Below are 19336 nucleotides of genomic sequence, written 5' to 3' on the forward strand. Positions count from 1 at the left end.
CTATTTTCCCACACATTGTATCTTTCTCCAGGGATTGGTCCTTCCTGATAACATGGCTAAAGTACTTTAGATCAAGTCTCACCATCCTTGTTTTTTTGGAGCATCATTGTTGTATTTCTTCCAATATTTGTTTCTTCCTCTTGAAGTACAAGGCATAGTCAACATTCCTTGCCAACAACAAAATTCAAATGTATCATTTCTTCTTTGGACTCTTATTCATTGTTCAGCTATCACATGCACATGAGGTGACTGAAAATTCTATAACTTGAATGAGTTTCACCTTAGTCTTCAAAGTGATATCTTTGTTTTTTAATAATTTATAGAGGAGTTTTTGTAGCAGATTTTCCCCATGCAATATGTCATTTAATTTCTTAACTACTGCTTTTATGGACATTGATTATGGATCTCAGTAAAATGAAATGCTTGATAATGTTAACATTTACTTCATTTATCATGATGTTGCTTATTTGTCCCATTATGAGGGTTTTTGCTTTCTTTCTGTTGAGGTGTAATCTATATTGAAGCCTGTAGATTTGATCTTCATTAGTACATGCTTCAAGTTCTATTCACTTTCAGTAAGTAAAGTTGTGTCATATGTAAATCACATGCTTTTAATTAGTTTCCTTATGTCTTAATGACATGTTCTTTATATAGTATAGCTTCTTGAATTATTTGCTCAGCATACAAATTAAGTAAGTATGGTGAAATAATACAACCCTGGTGTGTACCTTTCCTGATTTTAAACCATGAACTATCCCCTTATTCTGTTCCAATAATAGCCTTTTTATCTATGAACATAATAAGTGCTTTGGAATTCCGGTTCTTCTCAATGTTATCCATAATTTGTTATGATCCACACAGTTGAATTGTATAGTTAATAAAACATATTTGAACAACTTTTTGGCAATCTATTCTTTTAACATCAGCAATGTTAATTCCTCGTTCCATGTTATCTTCTGAATATGTCTTGAATTTCTGGATTTTCCCTGCCAATGTTCTGTTGCACCATTTTTTAATTGTCTTCAGCAAAATTTTACTTGAGTGTGATATTAATGATACTGTTCTATAGTTTCCACATTCTGGTGAATCACCTTTCTTATGCAACTTGTAAAAACATAGATCTCTTCCAACTGCTAACCAGTTATCTGTCTTCAAAATTCTTGGCATAGACAAGTGAGTGCTTCCAGGATTACATCCTTCCATTAAAACATCTCAATTCCTGGAACTTTGTTTTTGGCCAATGTTCCCAGTAGAGATTAGGCTTTTTCCTGCAATATCATTGATTTTTGATCATATGGTACATTCTGAAATAACTCCACATCTATCAATTATTTTTGGTACAGTGATTCTTTGTATTCCTTGCATCTTCATTTTTTTTCCCCCCCTGTGTTGCTCAATATTTTCCTTAAAAAATCCTTCAGTATTGAGAAATGCATTTTTTTCTCAGTTTGGGAAATGCTGAGCATGTTCTCCTTTTTGGCTTTCTAACTCCTTATCATTTCACATTTCATTATAATATGACTGTAAGGCTAAAAGTAGTGCTACGAAATCATACAAATTTTTATTAAGCAAAAATATCTCGTTAACTATTGTTTCTTGATATATCCTTGGTCTATTCTATTTATTTCTGAGGAAAGTGTTTCCATCTGTCTTTTGCTTTCCAAAGCATTCTATGCTCTTTGATTTACATCATGTCACAATGTTAGCTTTGGCAGCTTGTTGTTGTTAAGTGCTGTCAAGTCGATTCAAACTCATAATGACCTTGTATAGGGTTTCTGATGGGGAGCCGGTGAGTTTGAACCACAAACCTTGTAGTTCAAACTGACCTTTTGTCCAGTGCATTATGCTATAGTAATAAACAAGGATAGATTCAAATGTTTCTTTTCAATGTTCTTTGAGTTCTGAGAACAAAAAGAAGTCTGAAGAAGCAAGATCAAGGCTGTAAAGTGAATGGGGTAAATTTTCCCAACAAAATTCTTAGAGGACAGAAATTATTACCTTTCAAGAATGAGCAAGTTTGTTGTCATGATGGAAAAAAATATTTATCAGTGTCCTTTTTCACACCCACAGTTTTCAATTTTCTTAAAACTTCACATTAAGCCCCCATGACAATCTTGGGTCCTTTGAGGATATATCAAGATGAGAACTTTGGAATACCAAAAACAGTCACCATAACCTTCTTAGCTGACTTCTCTGCCTTATAATTAAATGACCTAGCAGATCAGCTGTTTGTCTGTTCAGTTTGTTGAAATGTGATAGTGTGTTGTTGTGATGCTGGAAGTTATGCAATGGTGTTTTAAATACCAGCAGGATCACCCAGGTTGGACAGGTTTCAGCTGAGCTTCCAGACTAAGACAGACAAGGAAGGTGATCCAGACTATTTCTGAATGTTTAACTACTTAAAACCTTATGGATAGCAGTGGGTAATTGTCAGCACCAAAATATTCAATATAGAAACATGATGAATAATAGCAGAATATTGTCAGTTATAACGCCAGAAGATGAGGCACTCATGTTGAAAGACACTCAAATTATGACTGGGGAAGAGTTGCCTCCTCAAAGAAGAGTTAACCATGATGAATTAAATGGAATACATATTTCAGAACGTTCATTTGCTGATAGGGACAGCTCAGAATGAACAAAAACTGCTATAAACATCCATTAGCATGAAATTAGTGTGAAGGATGAATCTAGGAAAATTGGAATTTGTCAAAATTAAATGGAATGTATGTAGATTGACATACTAGAAAATATAATGTGAAATTGATGGGAATTGGCAATTTTGAATCTAACAATTACATGCTGGGAATGACAAATTGAAGAGTGGTGTCACATTTATCATCAAAAAGACCATTTCAAAAATTATCTTGAAGTATAATGTCGTCTGTGATCAAATAATGTTCATATGCCTAATGAGTCTTGTTACATTCTATTAACATTTTCTTCATATACTACAGCTTCTAGAATTATTTGCCTACAAGGAAGATCAGTTAATATCACTATTTAAATTTATACACCAATCACTAAGACAAGTAATGATGAAATTGAAGAATTCTACCAACTGATGATGATGCAACCTTGCTTGCTAAAAGTGAAGAGGACTTAAAGTATTTACTGATGAAGATCAAACACCACAGCCTTCAGTATGGATAGCAATGTAAAGAAAACAAAAATCCTCACCACTGGACCAATAAATAACATTCTTATCAATGGAGAAAAGATTGAAGTTGTCAAGGACTTCATTCTTTTTGGATCAACTATCAACACTCATGGAAGCATCAGTCAAGAAATCAGATGATGTATTGCTTAGGCAAATATGCTGCACAAGATCTTTTTTATAGTGTTGAAGAGCAAAGATGTCAGCTTGAGGACTAAGGTGCACCTGACTTAAGCTATGATATTTTCAATAATCTCATATTCATGTGGAAGCTAGACACTGAATAAGAAAGACCATAGAAGAATTGATGCGTTTTATTTATGGTGTTGGAGGAGAATACTGAAAGAGTCATTGGATGCCAAAAGAACCAACAAATCTGTGTTGGTAGAAGTGCAGCCAGAGTGTTCCTTGGAGATCAGGCTGGCCAAAGTTCGTCTCTCATACTTTGGACATATTGTCAGGAGGAACCAGTCACTGGAGAAGGATATTATGTTTGATAAGTTGGAGGGTCAGAGAAAAAGAAGAGGACCCCCAGAAAGATGGATTGTCAAAGTGGCAGCATCAATGGGCTCAAGTGTGGCAACAATTGTGAGGTTGGCCCAGGACTAGGCAGTGTTTTGTTCTGTTGTACATAGGGTCACTATGAGTCGATAATGACTCAATGACACCTAATTTCAACAAACCAACTTCTTCAGTCTGAAATTGATCAAACATGCAATCAAGATGTATTGGTAATTCCTGGTAATTGGAATTCAAAGGTTTTAAACAAAGATAAAGTATCAATAGTTGGAAAATATGGCCTTGGTGATGAAAACAATGATAGAGATCAATCACATGATTGAATTTTGCAAGACTAATGACTTTTGCTTTATAAACAACATAAAGGACGACTATACACATGGACTTCACCAGATGGAATACACAGAAATAAAATTGACTGTATCTGTGAAAAGAGACCATATAAAACCTCCATATCACTGGCCAAAACAAGGCTATGGGAAGACTGTGGAGATCATCAATTACTCATAATGCAAGTTCACACTGAAGTTGAAGAAAATTAAAACAAGTCCACAAAAGCCAAAATATTACCTTGAATTTAAAGACCATATCACGAACAGATTTTGTTCACTAGATACTATTGACCAAAGACCAGAAGAATTGTGGAATGACATCAGCAATATCTCACAGGAAGAAAGCAAACGATTATTAAAAAGAAAAGAATGAAGGAAAATACCAAAATGTATGTCAGAAACTTTCTCTCCAGTGTAGAGACGCTAAAGCAATGGAAGACGTGAGAAGGTAAAAGAGCTGAATAGAAAATTTCAAAGAGCAACTTCAGAAGACAAAGTCTTGCAGAGACCTAGAGTTAGAAGACCAAAAGGGAAGAACATGCTCAGCATTTCTCAAGCTGAAAGAACTGAGGAAAAATTTCAAGCCTTGACTCGAAATATCTAAGGATATTTCAATGATAGGCAAAATATTTAATGATGCTGAAAGCATCAAAAGAAGTTGGAAGGAATATACAGTTAAACAGAAATAGTCACTGTTAAACTATTTCAAGAGGTAGTGTATAATCAAGGTCAATAGTACTGAAGGAAAAAGTGCAAGGTGCACTGAGGATATTGTCAAAGAACAATGCTCCAGGAAATAGTGGAATACAAATTTTAATGTTTCAATAAACTAATGCAGCACTGGAATCACTCAGTCATCTGTGCCACAATATTTGGAAGACAGCTTCTTGGCCAATTAATTGAAAAAGATCCATATTTGTAGCTGTTCCAAACATAGGTAACCCAATGGAATCAGACAATATCATTAATGTCATGTACAAGTATAATTTTGCTAAAAATAAATAAATAAATAAATAACTGTAATGTATATTGACAGGGAACTGCCAGAGGTTGCTGATATGATGTTGGAAGAATCTTGACTGAAAGCAGAGAATACTAGGAAGATGTTTACTTGGGTTTTATTAACTCTACAAAGACATTTGACTGTGTGGATCATGACATGCTATAGATAGCATTTGAAGAATGAATATTCCAGAAAATTTAATTGTGCTCATGAACAACCTGTATATAGACCAAAAGGCAATCATTCAAACAGAGCAAGGGGACACTAGGTAAGGTGTGCGCCAATGTTGTGTTATTTCACCATATTTATTTAACCTGTATGCTGAGCAAATAATCTGAGAGCTGGATTATATGAAGAAGAACATGGTATCAGGATTGGATTAGCAATCTTAGCAATTAGCAATCATTAGCAATCTTTGGTATGCATATGATACAATCTTGGTTGCTGAAAGTGAAGAGGACTTAAAATACTTACTAATGAAGATCAAAGACCTCAACTTTCAGTATGGGTTGGACTTCAATGTAAAGAAAACAAAAATGCTCACCACTGATGAATAAATAATATCATGATAAGGAGCAAAAACGGATGTTGTCAAAGACGTCATTTTCTTGGATCCACCAACAACACTCGTGGAAGCAGCAGTTAAGAAATCAAAGATAATTTGTATTAAGTAAAGATGTCAGTTTGAGAACTAAGGAGCACTTGACCCAGGCCATAGTGTTTTCAGTAGCCTCATATCCATGTGAAAGTTGGACAATGAGTAAGGAAGCCCTTAGAAGAATCAATGTATTTGAGTTATGGTGTTGGAGAATATTAAAAGTACTATGATCTGCCAGAAGAACAAACAAATCTGTACAATATGAATGCTGTTCTTTCATCATAATTATTTACTCTGTATGCTGCTAAAAGAACCAATAGATCTGTTTTGGAAGACGTGCAAACAGAGTGCTCCTTGGAGGCCAGGATGGCTAAGTTTTCCTCTTTCATATATTGGACATATTGTCAGGAGGGAACAGTTGCTGGAAAAGGATGTCATGCTAGGTAAGATGGAGTGTCAGAGAAAAAGAGGAAGACCCCCAACGAGATGGATTGGCTAGGTGGCATCATTGATGGCATCAAGTGTCGAAGTGGTGGTGGGGTTGGCCCAGGATTGGACATTGTTTCGTTCTGCTGTGCATGGGGTCGCTATGAGTCAGTTCCAACTTGATGGCATCTGACAACAACAACAATAATTTTGGCTTTCGTGGACTTGTTTTCATTTTCTTCAGCTTCAGTTTGAATTTGCATATGAGTAATTGATGGTCTGTTCCACAGTCTGCCCCTGGCCTTGTTTTGACTGATGATATGGAGCTTTTCCATCATCTCTTTCCACAGATGTAGTCAATTTGATTTCTATGCATTCCATCTGGTGAGGTCCATGTGTATAGTCGTCTCTTATGCTGTCTAATGAAGGTGTTTGAAATGAACAAATCATTGGTTTTGCAGAATTATATCATGCATTCTCTAGCATCATTTCTATCACCAAAGCCATATTTTCCAGCTACTGATCCTTCTTCTTTGTTCCCAACCTTTGCATTCCAATCACCAGTAATGATCAATACACCTTGATTTCATGTTTGATCAATTTCAGATTGAAGAAGTTGGTACAATTCTTCTATTTCATCCTCATTGGCTTTAGTGGTTGGTGCATAAATGTGAATAATAGTGATTTTAACTGGGCTTCCTTGTAAGCACATGGATATTATCCTAACACAGACAGCGTTGTACCTCATGACTGATTGTGTATGTTCTTTTTGATGAATAATGCAACACCATTCCTCTTCAATTTGTCATTCCCGGCATAGTAAACCATGTAGTTGTCAGATTCAAAATAGCCAATACAAGTCCGTTTCAGCTGACTAATGCTTAAGATATTTGATGTTTATGCATTCCATTTCACTTTTGAAAACTTCCAGTTTTCCCAGATTCATACTCTGTACATTCCCTGTAGAAGGTCACTATGTGTCATAACTGACTGGACCACAGGATACTTAACAACAACAGCAATTGTTACATTAAATAGTCTCTTTGTGGTGCAAATGGTTAAACATTGGACAGCTAATTGACATGTTAGTGTTCTAAACTCATCCATAGTAGCCTGATGTTATTACTGGCAGTCTACTTCTGAAAGACCAGAGCTTTGAAAACTCTTTGGAGTACAATTCAACTCTGTAGAATAAAAGGCCACCGTGAGTTGGAATTTATGGTGACAAACAAGAATATTGCACTACAATGAAATTGCAATATTTTTCATATGACTTGTTTAAATATAATCTTAAAGGTAAATTATAATAAACTTAATGAGGAGATATGAGTGTGATGATTTAGGCCAGAGAAGTATGAGAAACTGATTTTTGCTATCACTAGTTATTGTTTGGAGTCCTGGTATGGCGCTGCAGGATAAACATTAGATTGAAACTGCAAGTTTGGTAGTTCAAACCCACCAGCTGCTCCTTGGAAATCCTATACAAGTTTTATATGAGTTGAAAACAATTCTATGGCACTTAACAACAGTATAGTGTTGAGTATTTTTATTAAAAATGTTTATTCATCTGTGTAAATTTTGTTCAGAAAGGTTATGAAATGAGTCTCAGGATGATGAGACAAGTTGATTACTAAATGTCTGTGTTTCTTTGTTGGAGAGAGCCTACATGAAGATCAGTCAGTCTGTCCTTCAAAATCCTATACAGGGTCAGAATTGACTTCATGGCATGCAACCAAAACAACATATATAGAGAAAGATATAGCTATAAAGGAGAGTGTTTAAAAAGTTCTTGAAAACTTTCATTTCAAAACCTTTTAATTCCATTTTACATGAACTCTTTGAAGCTTCCTTGTATACTAATTTTATAACAGACTTATATAGATTTTTTAAAAAAAGTAAAAGATAAATGTACGCAGAAATGTCCCTTGTGGATTTCAATCACTAACTTTGCAGTTAGCAATCTAATGCTTATCCTATAGGTCCACACTAGGACTCCATATCTACATTTACACCTATAGTTATATCTATGAGTAACCCTATGTATAATAGAACGAAATGCTTCCTGGTCTTGCTCCATCTTCACAATTATTGCATGTTTAAACCCATTGTTGCAGCCACTGTGTCAATACATCTTGCTGAGTTCTTCCTCTTGTTGCTGAACCTCTGCTTTGCCAAGCATGGTATCCTTCTTCAGGGACTGATCCTTCCTGATAAAATATTCAAAGTATATAAGGTGCAGTCTTGAATTCCTTACTTCTAAGGTATCCTGGTATGGTGCTGTGGTATAATGCACTGGACTGAAAGGTCGGTTTGAACCACAAGAACAATGGTTCAAATTCATCAGCTGCTCTTCAGAAACTCTCTACACAGTCACTATGAGTTGGAATTGACTCAAAGACACCTAAAAACAACAATGAAATAATTTGGCTGTGCTTTTTTCAGGATAAATGTGCTCATTCTTCCGGCAGTCCATGTTATATTCAATATTCTTCACAAACACTTCAATTCAAATGAATCAGTCCTTGTTTGGTTGTCCTTGTTCAGAAGTCATAGTAATGACTATTAAATAGTTTTATTGACTACCTTATTATATTTCACCTGGTGGAAGAAACTATATTTTTTGGGCAATGATTTTTAAATTTTAGGGAGATTAGAGAAACCAAAATGGAAAATTTCATTAAGAATTGCTCAAGCTGAAAAAACTGAAGAATAACATGAAGCCTTCACTTGTAACATTGAAGGATTCTGTGGGCAATTTTTGGAATGATACAGAAAGCATCAAGAGAAGATGGCAGGAATACACAGAATCCCTATATCAAAAGTAAAGGTTGATGTGATCAACCATGTTAAGAGGAAGCATATGATCAAGAAACAATGGTACTGAAGGATGAAGTTCAAGCTGCAAAGAAATTTTTGGTGAAAAGCAAGGATCCAGGAATTGAAGAAATACACAGAAGGGCCTCATCTATGTCAAGATATTTTGAAGATAGCTACCTAATCAATCATTGGGAAGAGAGCCATGTATATGCCCATTCCAGACAGAGGTGACCCGATGGAATATGGATATCATCAAATAATATAATTAACATTGTATGTAAGTAAAACTTTGCTGAAGATAATTAAAAAATGGTTCCAATAGTACGTCTACAAGGCCCTGCCAGAAATTAAATCTGGACTCAGAAGAGGATATGCAGTGATTGCTTACATAAGATGGATATTGGCTGAATGCAGAAAATAGTAGAAAGATGTTTACTTGTGCTTTATTGACTATGCAAAGGCTTTTGACTCTGTGGATCATGGCAAACTATGGATAATATTGTGAAGAATGAGTATACAGAGCACTTAATTGTGCTCATCAGGAACCTGTACATAGACCAAGAGACAGTTTTAGAACAGAACAAGGGAATACTGAATAAAATCAGGAAAGGTGTACACCAGGGTTGTAGTCATTCACCATACTTATTCAATCTTTATGCTGAATAAATAATCCAATACACTGGATAATATCAAGAATAATGTGGCTACAGGATTGGAAGAACACCCAACAACCTCCCATATAGTCTTTCTTGCTGAAAGTGGTGGTGTTCGGTGGTTATGGTCCAGGGAGTTGGTTCTGACTCATAGCCACCCTGTATAGGGTTTCTGAAACTATAAATCTTTATTGGAACAGAAAACCTCATTTTTCTTTCACAGAATAGCTGGTAGTTTCAGACTTCGGATCTTGAGGTTACCACCCTGATTTGTAACCACTACGCTGTCAGAGCTCCTTGCTGATAGTGGGAAAAACTTAAAACACTTACTTATGAAGATAAAAAAAACTACAACCTTCACTATGTATTGCACCTAAATTAAAGAATATCAAAAGAACAATGGACTTCTCAGAAGAACAAGCACATCTGTGTTGCAAGAAGTATCATCAGGTTCTTACTTCGGCAGCACGTATACTAAAACTGGAATGATACAGAGAAGATTAGCATGGCCCCTGCACAAGGATGACATGCAAATTCATGAAATGTTCCATATTTTTAGACACAGAGAGGATTGCAGTGGGTGGAGTGAAAAGAGGTAAATGCTGTTAACTGTTGGTGCATGGAGAGGATTGCAACCATATAATGAAGCAAAGTATATGATTTGTTGAATGTGAAAACTAATGATCTGTTCTGTAAACCTTCATTCAATTCACCATAAAAAGCTTAAAAAAAATAAAACTAAAAAGAAGTACAGTTAGAATGTTCCTTAGAACCCAGAAGGGTGAAACTTTCTCTTTCATACTTTGGACCTGTTATCAGGAACAGCCACTCCCTGGAGAAGGACACCATGCTTGGAAAAGTGGTAGAACAGAAAAACAGAGGAAAGCTTCTAAGGAGATGGATTGTCAGAATGGCAGCAAAAATGGGTTCAAATGTACCAACAGCTGTGAGGATAGCACAGAAAAGCGGACAGTGTGTTGTCCTGTTGTGCATATGGTCACTATGAGTTGGAACTGACTTAATGGCATGAAACAACAACAATAATGAGAGCCAAATGTTATTTCCCGAGAAAAATGCACATATGGACAATATTTCCATGTAACTTCTGGCAGTATCTTTAAAATCCAACTATGAGCTATTTATTTTGGGAGAGATTTGGCATTTCCATGAGAAAATAGATGCTCAGAAAATTTGTGACCTTCCTTCATATACTCAAAAATTATTTATGAGTCCCCTGGATGTTGGTCTTTTTCCTATGCTGAAGATATAATGATGAAGTAGACAACAGCACCACTGCTCATAAAGAGCTCTGATTGTGGATGAGGGAACTGCCATGCAAGTAGTCTGCTCTTGTGTTGTGACTGGCTTCTGAGAAACATGAGATCCCAGGGAAGAGTCGAATGTGTCATGGTGCAGTGGGAGAGAAGCGAGACTGAAGGAGTATTCAAAAACCCCAGAGCAATGAGTGTCCTGGTTTATTAGTAGACTTAGGACTGAAGCATTATTAATCAGTGGCAAAACCTGGAGAAATGAAGCTAAAATGAAAAATGTCATTGCTGTTGTGTGCTTCTGAGTCAATTCTTAGAGGACAGAGTAGAACCGCCCCGTATGTTTTCCAAGACTGCAATCTTTATTGAAGCAGATTGTCAGGTCTTATTTCCTAGAGGGGCTTATGCATTCCAATCACTGACCTTTTGGTAAACAACTGAGTACTTTACCACTGTAGCATCAGGGATCATTTAAAGTGGGAAATAGTCCCTGAATAACATGGGTTTTATAAACCATGTCACAGAATTTGGACTTTATCTTTGGTGAATTCTTCAATTGCTTCTTGCAACACTTTGAACTCAGTCTTCTTTCTTATTTATGAAATATAAACAAAGTGCCTTTGATAGATATAAAATTTAACTTAGTTACAATGCATATATGCTATTGTTGTTATTAAGTGCTGTTGAGTTGCTTTTGACCCATTGCTACCCTGTATAGGGTTTCCAAGGAGCTGCTGGTGAGTTGAACCATCGACCTCGCAGTTCAAACTGACCCTGTAGTCCAGTGCATTATCTTGGTGTACCTCACCAGGACTCCAAAATGAACATATAATCGCTTATAAGTAGTATTATGTGTGCATAAATTCAAAATCCTTACATATTACAATTAAAACATCATTTAAACTGATCTATCATTCTAACAGGTATCTACAGTTCCTGGAGTCAGTACTTACGGAAATGCTTCTTCAGTACAAATAGGAAACATTTCAGGATATATTGATACTCCAGATCCACCAACCATCATCAGCTATCTACCTGGACTTCTTTACAAATTTAGTTGTAGTTATCCATTGGAATACCTGGTTAATAATACCCAGCTTGCTTCGTAAGTTTATATTTTGTACAATATTGCATATTACTCAAATTTTGTTTGAATCATTTCTGATCCTTAAGAGATAACTGAAGATAGTAGAATTTGTTGAGAATGGTTGCATTTGCACAATGTAATAAGAACTGTAGAATAAGCATTGGACTGCTAACTGCAAGGTTGATGGTTCAGACCCACCAATAGCTCCTTGGAAACCCTGTATAGGGTCTCTATAAGTCAAAACCAACTCAAAGGCACATAACAGCAACATACACTATGCAGTGCTCTAGAATGGAACAAAACACAACAAAGAACTTCTATTCTAATGAGATTGAACTTCTATTCTAATGAGATTGACGAAAACAATGGACAGATTCAAATTCCAGGTTTTTCTGTCAAAAGTCTCAAATATGTAATGCAAAACGAAAAGCAAAATGATAGACTGATAAATCAAAAGATCTTAAAGACCAGCTTTTCTTTACCTGGTGCCTCTTTCTTTTAAATTATTTATCTGTTCAGTGGTTTAAATAGTACTCAACTAGGTAAATACGTCAGGCTTATTCAAGAATTTTAGTACTTTTAATCTATTGGCCAGCTATAACTTAAACTTTTAATTAAAAAATCTCATCAGTGCTTTCCTTTTTCTAATTCTATTTTAGGTCCTCAGCTGCTATTTCTGTGAGAGAGAACAATGGCACATTTGTCAGCACTTTAAACCTGCTTCTTTATAATGTAAGTTGATGTTTGAGACATGTTATTTTCTCTTTCACTGTTCGGAGGAGCAAGTAGCTTTTATATAAAAATCTACTGAAAGCTATATTAACTTTGTTATACTTTGGTAACATTTATCCCTCTTTATGACATTTTCATACTCGTAGCTGTTGTTGTTAGGGCATTGAGTCAATACCGAGTCATAGGGACCATGTGAACAACAGAATGAAATATTGCCCAGTCCTGTGCCAAACTCACAATCGTTGCTATGCCTGACCCATTGCTGCTGTCACTGTGGTCTTCCTCTTTTTCTCTGACCCTCCACTTTACCAAACATGATATCTTTCTCCAGTGACTGGTCCCTCCTGATAATATGTCTGAAGTATGAGAGAAGAAATCTGACCATCCTGGCTTCGAAGGAGCACTCTTGTTGTACTCCTTCTAATCCAGATCTGTTTATTCTTTGGGCAGTCTTAGTATTTTCAGTATTCTCCTCCAACACCATTATTCAAATACATCAATTCTTCTACAGTCTTCCTTATTGACTATCCAACTTATGTATGCATATGAGATTATTGAAAATACTATGGCTTGGGTCAGGTGCAACCTTAATTCTCAAACTGACATGTTTGCGCTTGAACACTTTAAAGAGCTATTGTGCAGCAGTTTACCTAATGCAGTATTTGATTTCTTGGCTGCTGCTTCCATGAGTGTTGATGGTTGATCCAAGCAAAATGTAGTCTTTGACAATTTCAATCTTTTCTCCATTTATATGAATGCTGCTTATTGGTCCAGTGGCTAGGACTTTTTTTTCATACTTAGTGATTTAAAAACAAACAAACCAACACAGTGCTGTTGAGTCTAGTCTGACTCATAGTGATCCTACAGCTGTAATGGCATAATAAACCTCTGTTATTTTTTAAAAAGTTGATAAATGATTTTACTTGTATATCATACATGTGTCTGTATAGTTATTCAGTGTGCCTGTGTACAATCATATTTCTCTTTTCTCTCTCACTGTGTATGTATGTGTGTAGACATAGAGTCAATGTTTTGGGATTAATATTTTTGTAATAACGAGACAGAGGAAGTCCAAATGACCCTCCTCTAAATGCATGCTTGGTGATGGAGTATATTAATATCTTCAATATTGGTTTTGACTTATGACAATTCAGTCATATGTGAAATAATTTGGATTGACTACATGGACTTGTCTAAAGTTTTGTCATGTAAATATGGACAGTGGCAGCAAAACATGAAAAATACATGGATTTCTATTTATAACTGAAACATTAATCCCCCAAATGATATTTTCATGTTGATTAAAAAAATTTATTCATACATTTTAAATGCCTGATTTAAATATCAATTTTTCAATCTATCAACCAACACTTTTGTGAATTATGAATCTGATTTTTTGCATTATTATTCATGTCATCATGGCACTGAGTTGTAATTCATGCAACTGATTTAAAAGTCAGTGCTTTATACTTTGCATATAATGAGCTATAAATATTGTAGTAGAACACTTTCCAAAGGCATTTAGAAAAAATTCATGTTTATAAGTTTGTATTCTGACACCACAGAGTTCTAAACAACAAATTAAAATGTGTTGGAATGAAGATTGCTTTTCTGTCATTTCCAAATTTTCTTCTACAAGAAGAAGTTGCCAAGTTACTTGGTTCTACAATACTCAGCAAAACTGTGCCAATATTAATTCCTGATATGGTAGCTATTTATTATTGTTTTGGACAGTATTTATACAAATAACTTTAAATTGGAAAGTTTCTATTTGCTGATTTATATGTACACACTCTCTGAGGTAGATTTGAGGTGACAAGCATGGATTCAATATTATTTGTTATAATTGTCTTAAACAATGAAGAGAATTTCTGAAATTAAAAACATTAAAAATATATACACATGACACTTAATGATGCCATTATTTTCTGTGAAATTAAACTGCACTCTTATTTGGAAAAGTAGTAAATAATACTTTAGAAGTCTTGATTTGAAGCGAGTGTTGTTGTTAATGTCTTTCCTTTATCCTTTGAAACAATATTGTAGCCTATTGCCAATGTACATAAACCTTCAAAGAGCTTTTAAACTTATAACCTAAGTATTCAATTCTGTGGTGAAACTGTAACTATATTTTTATATACTATAAGTGAAGTAACTTTGGTTAAAAGTCATTTTCAACCAATTTTCAATACAAATATTAATAGTGGTTGAATTAAAAATTAAATTAAAATTAAAAACCAAGTTTAAAACCAAATTCAACCATTTATCCATAAAATAACTCTTGAACATGGTATTACCATCATAGTGTTTTACCAAATTAGATGACATTAATAAATTAGTAATTTACTTTAGAAAAAAATGATATATTTTAAATGGACCAACACCATATTTATATATTTATTAACATTAACAATTAGATACCCAAATGTAATTTATTTAAGCCTCTACAATGAAATATCATTCAATGACAATTAAGGGTCATTTCTTCCTAGCACACATACAGAGGTTTTTTAATCTTTAGACATGATGGAAAGTTATATTACAAATCACTACATACTCATATTTTTAGTCTCTGGTTAGTAATTTAAAGAAGAAAAGATAAATCTAATGTAGATACAGCACAGTAATTATTGTCTAAGTGTCCTGAGAATCAGTAAGTATACTCAGGAAATTATAATGGTAATATGCAATGACTTTTGAATATATGATTTCCATATGAAAAGGTCTTTTAAAATCTTATGACAAATAATCATTATTTTAAAACTATGCATGGATTTCAAAGTTTCTTTACACCAAAATAAATGCATACTAACTTATTATTAGGTTGATAGTTCAAACATACCAGCAGCTCGTTGGAAACTCTATATAAGGTCTCTATGAGTCAGAACTGACTCAACACCACTTAACAACAACAACTTATTATCACATATCTGAACAGGAGCTAGTTTGAGGCACTAAAAAGGATAAGACATCAGTTTGAAAGAATCTCTATCAGCGCAAAATGAATTCTGTTAAAATTGAAGTAAAAAAACATATATATCAAATTTATGATCAAACTTAGATGGAAGAGTGGTGAAATCACTGATGCTTTACAAAAAGTTAGTGAGGATATTGTCCCTAAAGAATTAGCATAGCTCATTTTCAGAGGGGATGAGGCAATGTTGAAGATGAAACTCACAGCAACAGACCATTATATCAGTTGCATGGAAACAATTAGTCTTGTCTGTGCCTTAATGGAAGAGAACTGATGATGAACAATAGCCAACACCATGGACATCTCATCTGTTTCAGCTTACACAATTCCCACTGAAGAAATGAGCAAATTTCGTGGTTGATAGATGCACAAACTGTTGTGTCCAGATCAAACACAACAGATAAGAGCAGAGCTTTCAATGGAAATTTTGAACAGGAGGGATCAAGATCCTGAAGAATTTGGGGGAAGAATTTTAACAGGAGAAGAAACATAATCTTACAAGTATGATCCTGAGTACAAATCACAATCAAAACAATGGTCTAATCAAAGCAGCATTAGACCAGTCAAGAACAAAGGTCATGGAAACAGAGTTTTGACATATTTAAAGCAATTTTTGGAGGACCCAAAACCAATAGAGTCTGCTTACTATGAAAGTGTTTTGAGAAAGTTAGCCAAAGCTTTAGCAAAAAACTGGCAATATTTCAAGAGTTTTTGTGGGAAATCATTAGGTATCTTCCTTACAGTCCTGATTTGGCTCCTGAGGACTTCTTTTTGCTTTTGGTCTTTAAAAAAATAGTAAAGGGCCCATTTTTTTCCAGTTATTGTTGATAGTAGTGTGCCGTGGAGCTGATAACGTGCTCATAGTGACCTTGTATAGGGTTTCCAAGGCTGTAAATCTTTATGATAGCAGAAAGCCTCATCTTTCTTCCATGGAACAGATGGTAGTTTCAAACTGCTGACCTTGAGACTAACAGCCCGTCTCATACCCACTGTGCTACTGCATTGGCATTGTTCTATTCCCGGGACCCTCAATTCTTTAGGGATAGACTAAATAGCTGAACTTGATGGAGTTTATGTTGAGAAATACAATTTATACTTTTATCTTTTTAATTCCATCTTTTTCATGAACTTTTGAATACCTCTTGTATATGCAGATTGTTCAAGTTGAACTGTGTACTTAGTTTGGTGTCATGTAAATAGAGCATTTTTTTTTTTTCTTTTTTTCCTGTGAATAAATGGATAGTAAGACATCTTTGAATATTTGAGTTGTATCAGAATATCAGTATCCTTTGAGAGGCTACAGAAACAGCAAATCTGAAGGAAAGTTATGAGAATTATGATTGTTACATAAGTTGCAGAAAATTATTAAATAAGTAGAATTAATTTTAAGAACACGTGTGGTTCTAAGAAAAATAAGGAAAAAGTCAGAACAAATCAAATGCTATTTCAGAAAGAAATTTGATGATTTATGACTAAACACAACTAGATCAAGTGATTGAGAAGTATAATACTTGTAAAAAAGTAAACATTCTTCTGGGCAATACTGATGCAAATATGGGAGAGCCATATAGTTAATTAAGTGTGAATTATTTCGATAGATTGGAAAAGGGAGCAAAAGAACATAAATAAAAATACTACCTACTATTAAAATAGTAAAGTTTTTGGTAAAAAATGGAAGAAAGAACATATTACCTATCAAAATCTAGAGAAACTATTGTAATTTATAGAACTATGGGAAACAAGAGACTAAAAGGTAATGGTTTCCAAATATGTCATATTATCTCTCATCTATCTGGTTTTATTTGGAATGAAATGCTCCACATAAATACAATTTCCTCAGAAGTGAAGCATCTTAAACCGAGTATGTTCCATGTTTTAAACTTTCCTTGATGACTTTGGGATTTCATAATGAACATCCAAACCTTCCCTTTGTTGCAAAATAATAATACCCTTAGAGTTACTAAGTTTGGTGGGAACAATTTTCCCTTAAGGTAAATGACGTAAGAGTGCTTAAAGTTAGTTAGATTTTTATTTTATTTTAATTGGACACTGTTTTCTTTATCCTCAAATTATAATATTCACTTCTTGATTTCTGCTGTTCTAAAGTAGTGGTTACATACGAATCGGGCTGTTAGCCTCAGGGTCAGCAATTTGAAACTACCAGCAGTTCCGCGGGAGAAAGAGGAGGCTTTCTGTTCCCGTAAAGATTTACAGCCTCGGAAACCCTGTTCAGGGTCGCCATGGGTCGGAACCGACTCGATGGCACTTAACACCAACAACAACATTCAAATGTATGTTGTTGGTGGTGTTAAGTGCTTTTGAGTTGGTTTTGACTCATAGCAATCCTGTGTATGTTTTCCAAGGAGCAGCTGGTAGGTTTGAACTGCTGACCTGTGGTTCGCAATTCAGTGCTGATCCCAAAGTGTCATGCCAGGAGTACTATCAAATGTATAGTGACCTACAATTCCAACAGTAAATGACATAAACTGAAGTAGATGTAATTTAAATAAACTGCATATTAAGTATTAATGGAATTTAAACAAATGGTATTACATTTGAATGTTGAATGTTGAATGTTGTTAAATATGATTAAAAATAGAACAGTCATTTAAATAAACTAACTAATGAGTATTGAAATTTAGTATTACCCATTGACTATTATGGAAAGTAAAAGATTCATGCATGAAAATTAATTTGTTACACAGATAATGTTTCAGAGCAGTACCAAAGAACCTAGAGGCTAACTACATTTTTTTTTTAACTGTTAATTCTGTAGATTTATGTGGCATTTTAAAATGATGATATACCTTCTCTTTTTTTCTTATAACATTGTTGTTTTAAGTGGTAATTGTGCTTTTGCTGTGATATATGATACATTTTTTGGTTTTTCATAATTAGGATTCAACCTACCGAGAGCAGCTAATTATTCCAAGCATAGGACTCCCCTTGAAAACCAAAGTTTATGCAGCTGTACAAGCCACCAATCTGGATGGCAGGTATTTTTATAAGCTTACATTTTGTTTGTTAAAACAATTGGGTTATTCTAAAGCCTCATGTATCATAAAGTTAGCTGATTTATTTTGGAATTCAATTAAAACAATGTGTCATCACCACTCATTTTAGACATGCTAATAAACAGAAAAAGAAAAAAAAATGCAAAGATTAAAGGATGACACACATTTTATGTGATTAACTGGAAAATAAACAATTCTTCCAATAAAGAAGGAGGAAAGGTTGGAAGGGGATGTGAGAAGAATTTGAATGCTAGACTGTTCTATATCTTCAACTGAGAGGTGACTAAACAGAGTTAATTTCTTTATGAGTACTACTTTATGATTTGTGCACTTTTATTTATGCATGTTACTCTTCAATATATATTTAAAAAAAAGTTAAAATAAGTCTTTGCATAAGGATCTAGGTCAAAATTATATAAAACAGTTCTATGAAATATCCCTGCAACAACCAAAATCTGTTGTTTACTTTAAAAATTCAGACTGGTCAAAACTGAAAGGGAATTAAAAAACTGAAGATCCAGCCTGGTCCTAAAATAACACGTTTATAAATGACTTCGCATTTTTTGCATTATTTTAAATTTGCATCCTGAAAAGATTCATATACTCTAGAAATTTAATTCTATTTTACTTGTTCCTTTTCTTTTTTCTTGGTATTTTTGATTTTGGAAATATGTTGTTGTTGTTGTTGTCAGGTGCCATCGAGTTAGAACCAACTCATAGCGACCCCATGCACAGCAGAACGAAACAATGTCCGAT

General features: G+C 34.5%; 1 protein-coding gene across 1 annotated transcript in view; it reads left to right on the forward strand.

Moving 5' to 3' along the window:
* ZPLD1 (zona pellucida-like domain containing 1) overlaps positions 1-19336 on the forward strand; it is a 131451-nt gene that overhangs the window by 91541 nt on the left and 20574 nt on the right. The window contains exons 4-6 of the mRNA XM_006868629.1: positions 11697-11878; positions 12520-12592; positions 18465-18562. Coding sequence (XP_006868691.1) covers positions 11697-11878; positions 12520-12592; positions 18465-18562 — 353 coding nt within the window. The remainder of the gene's footprint in view (positions 1-11696; positions 11879-12519; positions 12593-18464; positions 18563-19336) is intronic.

Source organism: Chrysochloris asiatica, unplaced genomic scaffold, assembly GCF_000296735.1.
Source record: "Chrysochloris asiatica unplaced genomic scaffold, ChrAsi1.0 scaffold00120, whole genome shotgun sequence".
NCBI classification, from domain to species: domain Eukaryota; kingdom Metazoa; phylum Chordata; class Mammalia; order Afrosoricida; family Chrysochloridae; genus Chrysochloris; species Chrysochloris asiatica.